The 7743-nt window shown below is 35.4% G+C and overlaps 1 protein-coding gene across 1 annotated transcript in view; it reads right to left on the bottom strand.

Annotated features, from left to right (window-relative positions):
• Positions 1-3948, bottom strand: part of LOC117100027 — an 18663-nt gene extending 14715 nt beyond the window's left edge. The window contains exon 1 of the mRNA XM_033239577.1: positions 3789-3948. Coding sequence (XP_033095468.1) covers positions 3789-3920 — 132 coding nt within the window. The 5' untranslated portion in view covers positions 3921-3948. The remainder of the gene's footprint in view (positions 1-3788) is intronic.
• Positions 3949-7743: the final 3795 nt, after the last annotated feature.

Here is a 7743-nt window from a genome sequence, read left to right as displayed (position 1 = left end):
TCTATACACATATACAGCATGTGATGGAGGCATGATAGACGGACGAACGTATGCCCTTTTTCAATTAATTTCCAGTAAAATAATTATTACAACTTCAAGATAACTTTTTTTATTGCATAAATTAATTTCACAAGCTTTTATTCTGAAATATAGCGGTATCAGTATTCTTTCTATAACGGTACAAGCCACCGGGAACCAGACGTCGAACAGAAAGTTTCAACAGCCCACGTGTGTTTTGTTGCGACATCATAAATGAAGCTGCTCACGTGACCTAGGAGTACACTCCCGAAAAGAAGGTTATTTATTGTTTTGAGCGAAGCGATTTCGAATAAAACGTGTTTCAAAATTGTTCGAGTGAAAGTAACTATGAAAATAACCCAAACCATTGCTTGATTGTCGTAGAAAATGTAGTAGGATTCACAGTACAGTTAGTGAGTGTAATTACAAATACTAGCCCTTCAACAAAGGCTAGGCTAATTAATTGGGCTAGGAGCATGGGCCCAAGCTAGACAGACGGCGCCTGATTTTCGCTGCGGTTCGCGATTGAACTTTTTAGGAGTAGGTTAACGACTGATGTATAGGTCGCGCCCCAAACCTCGAGGGGAAAATCGCGTATTAAATTTGCGGCTTATTCACCGGAAAATACGGTTTATGGAGCGAAAACTTGTGTTTCTTCACGATTTTAAGGGGGGGGGGGGGGGGGAAGAATTTGTATGAGGCTGATGGGCTCTTTCATAAATTTCTGGATCCGCCTCTGATTTTTTTTAACTCAAAATGAAAATACTGTACTACCTTACACAATCATTATTCAAAAAGATACACTCAAGTTATTGCAATTCACAAATGTACATTGATTTTTTTACAGAAAGGAACGTACGCACCCACAGGGTTCTGGTTTCTTCTAGGACATATCTTGGAGATTTGATGCATGGGAATGCATAGAGCAGACAAGTTCACAGACATTTGCTACTTTAAACAAAACAAAAAAAAAGCAGGAATCCATAACATTCAGCTTACAGAAAGTGCATTTTAGTGATACTGCAGTATTTTGTATTGCATAACCAAGACTACTATAAATAATATTGAAAATTTTATTATTGTACGATGATGGTACCTTTGTTATTGTTTGTTTCAGAGAAATCAGATTTATATTCAATTCAATTCAATTCAATTTAACATTTATTTACTTCCTTTTTAAATCAGACAAATATATTACAATTGATTTAAAATAAATTGAGATGCATTGCTAATAATTGCCAGTAATAATGTTCAAGACTACTGTTTATTAAGACAAAAAAAATTATCTTGTGTATGTAATCATTTATTTATTTAAGATTTCTTTATTCAGGATGGAAAGATTTCAGTGACTACCACTGCTTCCCAAGGAATGAATGTAGGAAAATGCAATTGCATGTTTTATGAATTAGAATACAGTATGTATTGCGTTGGTCTACACTAATTCATAAACGTAACGGTCGTTGAGCTCAGCTTTTGCTAGACTAGCTAGTGAGTGAGAGGATGGCCTTGGTCAGCTATACATAGGTAGTAAGCCTATGCCTTACTCATCAGGAACATGTGTTTATGCTATCAGATGATCATTTTCAGGAAAAAAAATCCAATGCAGAAACAATAACAATTACCGTAACTGAAAGTATATGAAATGTAGGCCTAGGCACACTACCCATGTGCCGCGCCGCGGATACACGTACCAGGAAGTCAACGCAAAAACGTAAACAAGATGACATAATTTGACATTGATCATGGATGACCGGACTTTCTACCAATCAGAGACTTGAATTTCATATGATAATTAGCCAAACCGTTTAACACACTGTGTAAGAAAAGACAAAATATAGTTCGTTTTCTGTCTTTAAAAAAACTCATTTCCCGATGTCAGATTTTGGCCGATTTTTATTATGTTGTTTTATAGATATTTAACTACCATATCAGCTAAAAACAATCCTTCTGTTGCAATTTTGTCCACTCAAAATCGTAGATGGCCCTGACTATTCGCGTTTTTCGTTGAGAAGCGATTTTTGGATGCAGTGTATATCATTCATAATATTCTGGTTTTAATTAATTATTTTGTTAGGGGAAACATGGTGAGACATAAATGGACATACAATGGGGAACGAAATTTGGTAAAAAATCGTAGGTATTGGTTGATTTCCCGTTGATTTATAATCAGGCGGTACTGGAGAGGGACAACAATTGCTCCACAGTTAGGAAGACATCCATTCGTAGAAACCTTATGAAGAAAGCCTACGTACCTAATGTGGTCTACATTGGCACCGCTAACTTCGGCTTTGAATAAATTATAGGAAGATTGAATTGTGTTAAAATAGAGTATAAATGCACACGATGTGATGTTACGACAGTTCCATGCTAGGTTCCAGGCCCTAGTCTAGCCTAGAAGAACGTAGCTTTGTTACGACGTAGACCTAGGACGGTACGAACGAGAGATACGAAACTTAGCCGTTATAATCTAGTACCTGTAAAACCATTATCAGCAGCACATTTGCAGTATGTAAATGATCGTCAGCAGAATCAAATAGTTGCAGTACCAAGGGTAACATTAAAATAAAATTCCTAGGCAACATGGTAACATACATATATTAGAATAGTATTTGTACTGCTGGCCTCGCGCTTCAAAAGCATGTGCAGACCCTTGTCACGCACCGGTAAACATCTTTTGCATACCTAGAGTTACACTTCATTTTGGCTATGTTCTCACGGCTGCTAACGGTTAGCAGGATCCGAATCCTGCTAACCGTTACCTGCCGCGCGTCCATACGAGAAAATCCCAATCCGGATACCAAAAATATGGTGATCGAATCACTAACCAATAAGAAACTGGAAATTGTAAACGCGTACGTGTGATTGGTTGATGATAAAAACGGGCTCAACTTGCTAACCGATAGCGACATTGCGACATTTGGTAATTTTACAATTAACCGACGTTAACTCTCATTTATATTTATTATTTATCTTACTAAATCAAGACTACAAAATATTGTTTGATGATCAACCTTTTCACACGTGTGTATTGTTATTGAGGAGTGTATTGAGAGGTTATTGTTATTGAGAGGTGTATTATCATTTTTTGACAGTTAAAAGAGGTAAACTAATTGTAAATTTTAAAATAGGCTAGACCCTAGGCTAATTAATTAAGAAAATATTAAATACAGGAGTACAAACAAGTTCCAGTCGTTGACAGCGTGTGGAAGGGGACACTCAAATCAGGTGTACATTTTTCTTATTGAAAAAAACAGCTCCATACTTTAAATTAACGGTCTAAACCTGTGCTTGTCATCCACAAATGACCCAGCAATACATTGTTTATTTCAGTAAGCTACAGCAGCCTTTCTGCACATACAAATAAACAACACACTTTTGCTCTGTAGGTTCGCTTTGTAGCCTTGCTTAGATTGTTTATATCAGCCTACGATGCAGCTACGAAGCCTGCTGCACGCAGAAAAAATTGCGAGAAGTGTTTTTACCATGTTAGGTAATTCGGGCCAGGCTCTAATTATTTTTAATCTTATCAAGCAACTGGGGGCGATAATCAAAAGCAAATACCCGGAAGAAGGTGACTGAACCACCACCCGACCACCACTGAGGAACTTCACGTCGCGAGGTAAAAACAAAATGTCGGAAAACTTTTTCTGACGCATGCGGAATTTCTCTCTAAATGTCTAAACACACACACACACAAAATCTGATCACAAAAGTTCCTATTGCACTGCATGCATAGAAACTAAAATCCAATGATAATGATAATTACTAACCTTGATTGTAGACATTGGTGTATTAGTATTCCCTGAGGGAATAACGGTAGCCTTGTTATTTGCAGTTGGATCAGGGGTGATTGAATAATCAAGTGATGGTGTATTAGTGCCCATGTCAGTATCCACATTCATGCTAGCTGGATATTTTAAAGTAGTTGTGTTATCTGTAACATATAATGGTAATGGAAATCATAAGGATGATAATAATAATAATTAATAATAATAATGGTAATGGAATTGCTTTGGTAATAATAAACAGAGGGCACTCGGAGGGTGCACCTCCACTCCCACATCATGAATCTCCTCAGCCAGTATAAATTTCCCCCGCATATTGTCCCCGTAAAAAAAAGTAATGGAAAATAAAGAAGAAGTAGACTCCTTGGGATTTGAACCCGGGGCTAGTAGTGAGGAAAACACTCTTCTAACCATTACACCAAACTGTTTTCACAGATATAACTTTGAAATTAAATGGTCTATAAGCACACGTCACCCACGTTTATACGGCAAAAGTTTTTTGTGCCTTTGACCCTGACCCTTCAAAATTTAGTCACTTCCAGATATTTGGAAAAAAAATATTTTTTTTATTGATTGTGACCTTGACCTTTTACATACCCTTCAACATTCAGATAATTTGAGATCTTTGGTGATGGGAACATTGTGACCAAGTTTGACAAGTTTGTGATTAAAAGTATGAGCTGCCAAATAAATAAAAAAAAATAGTTTTTCGTTTATTGTGACCTTTGACGCTGATCCTTCAAAATTTAATCAGCTCTAGATCTTAGGTAAAGAAACATTGTGGCCAAGTTTGACCAATTCCTGATAAAAACTATGGGCTGTAGGCTGTTCACAACAAATATGCCGACAGACAAATAAATAAATAAACAGGGGAAAAAACATAACTTCCTGCCAACTTTATTGAAGGAGTTAATGAGATCTTTGGTCATGGAACATTGTGACAAAGTTTGTGATCAAAACAATGGGATGTAGACAAATAAATTTTTTTAAATAGTTTTTCGTTGATTGTGATCTTTGACCCTTCAATATTTAATTAGCTCTAGATCTTAGGTAAAGAAACATTGTGGCCAAGTTCGATGAATTTCTGATAAAAACTATGTGCTGTACTCTGGTCACAACAAATATGCCGACAGACAAATAAATAACTAAACAAAAAACCAGGCAAAAAACATAACCTCCTGCTAAATTCGTTGGTAATAATAATTTAAGATTAAACGATATGGCAGATAATAGCCCTAAATGGCTGATGTAGCAATTGAAAATTAAATTGAATTTAATTGAATAAATAATAATAATAATAATAATAATAATAATAATAATAATAATAACTAAACTTACTATGCCTGTTTGAACAACAGAACATAGGGCTTTTCCCTCTTGCTTTAACGAGAAATGAAGTTGGAATTTCAACAAAAAGAAAAGTCCTTAAAAGGTATAAAGTAAAAAAAAACATGGAAAACCAATATACCGGTAATTTTAATGAAGTGTGAAGCCAATAAAAATAAAAAAAGAAGGGGAAAAAAGAAAACGAAGTTCACTGCGATGTTATTAGTGACTTCAACTATGCTTGCAATGGTAAGAGCGAGGTACATCGTGACCCATAACCATTGCACGCTATATGGGCCGACCTTGCATAGGAACGTGCATAGTTCACAATGATTCATTGAATGAAAGCAAAATTGTTCATGCATATCACGGTAGTTTTGAGATTAACCTAGCTCTAACTGGTTTAAGCGCTTTAGAAAATGCAAATTGCATTTAAATAATTAAATCAACTGTCATCAAAAAATCTTTAAATGGTCCTCATATCCACAACCTACTGCGGATCGTCACCAAAATTGATTCATTTCTTCATTTCACCATGAAAAACTATTTTGCAAAGTGTCAATTTTATCCATCTATAACAGGGACGTAAGGAATTTAAATGACCCTCAAATTTACACCCTAACCTGGATCGTCACCTACACATGTTAATATCTTCCTTGTACCTTAAACTTTTATTCGGATCAGTTGACCCGTTTTTGAAATATCTGATCTGGGACGTTTTCTTTTAAATGGTCCTCATATTCACACCCTATGCCAGATCATCACAAAAATTCTGTCATTTCTTTACTAGACCTTTACAAACTATTATAGAAAGTTACATTTACCCATTGAAAACATTTTATAGATATCTAAGTCTGGGATTTCAAAAATTTAAATGAACCTCCAATGTACACCCTTGACTGATTTGTCGCCAACACATAATATCTTTCTTGTAACATGGTTAAACTTAAACCTTCATTCAGATCAGTTGATCCGTTTTCAAAATATGTGGTCTGGAACGTTATCCTTTCAATGGTCCACAGATCTACACCCTACTCTGGATCGTCACAAAAATTTTATCATTTCTTTACTTGACCTTGACAAAATGTTATACAATGTTTAAATTATGGCCATTGATTTTTTTAAGGAGATGTTTAGGTCTGGATACTCAAAAAATAAATTGAAATGACCCTCCCACTTGCACCCTTGACTGATTCGTCGCCAGCACATAATAATTTCTTCCTTGTAACTTGCTTAAACTTATTTTGTAACTTTTTTTAAATGTTTCATACCGATTAGTTGATCCGTGTTAGAAATATGTGGTCTGGGACATTTTCCTTTAACTGGTCCTCTGATTCACACTATACTGCGGATCATTTTTTTACAAGACCTTTAAGAAGTATTATAGAATGTTTCATTTAGACCCGGTTTTTTTTAAAGAGATATTTAGATCTGGGTCCTCAAAAATTTAAAAGACCCTCAAATTTACACCCTTCACTGGATCGTCACCTACACAAAAATTTCTTCCTTGTAGCTTCATGGTGGAACAGGTCCAAATAACCGTCGGGAAGAGTGCTGCACCATGTATGTGTAGAACGAAACTAAATAGTAATAAATGTCTAATCAAAGCTACTGTTAAGCGTCATAACCACTAGACCACGAAGGCTTAATGGTTGAACAGGTCCAAATAACCGTCGGGAACATTGTATTACACAATGCTACGCCTCAGGAGGGCGTTCAGCCAGATAAATCTGGCAATACGGCTAGAAATACTGTCGTGTATTATATATGATATTGAAGGGAGTTAGCCGTTAACACTGTTGAATATATATAATATAAATCATCAAAGGTACATATACAGTGTTTAAATAAGGACACGATGGAACATCGTAGGTTACCCTGTAGCTTTTCAACGAATAAAGTCCTATAAAATTGCACAATGACTTTGTTAACTAATTAGTTATTAAAATTGATATTTAAATAATATCGTTATTACTACCATACTAGTATTATTACTATTAGTATTGTTAAAATAAATATTACTGTATCGGATACCGATACATATGTTTTTGGTCATAGCGCCCTCTGTAAGGTTGCTAGGCCGTAACATCCATTTTGAATTAATCAAAACTTTTGAATGATTGATGTTCTCATTGACATGTCTGATTTTTGATGCAGTGGCACCTGAACCGGTAAATATTCTTTATTCAATGTTTAAGTAATATACCAGGAACATATTGATGTACTTTTTGGTTAGCGGAAATATTGTGGTATCAATATGCCTTGTTTAATTTAGATAAAAGGGTATTGTATTGCTTTTGCTCTGTATGGAGTTCTCATGGAGTCGGGTGTACGCATTACTGTACGCATTACTGTATGTGTAGGCGTAGCCTAGGCCTAGTTAATTGTTAAATCATTTCATGCAAACATATTCAGGAAATAAGATGATTTTACTATATTTCTCGTACTCATAATTGTATTGATAATCACCATGACAATTGCTATGTTGAACAATTTGATTATTATATATGATATTGCATTGTAAGCATTCTAGGCTTAAATTTAAAGTTATTGTGTTTGAAACTTCCTTCATTGATGATTCGCTGAAAGTCGTCGTACACTCGATGCGGGTCCG

This window comes from Anneissia japonica, unplaced genomic scaffold, assembly GCF_011630105.1.
Source record: "Anneissia japonica isolate Jap-2015-1 unplaced genomic scaffold, ASM1163010v1 scaffold256_len832006_cov191, whole genome shotgun sequence".
NCBI classification, from domain to species: domain Eukaryota; kingdom Metazoa; phylum Echinodermata; class Crinoidea; order Comatulida; family Comatulidae; genus Anneissia; species Anneissia japonica.
The sequence above is the reverse complement of the archived record's forward strand: the minus strand, read 5'-3'. Positions and strand labels throughout refer to the sequence as shown.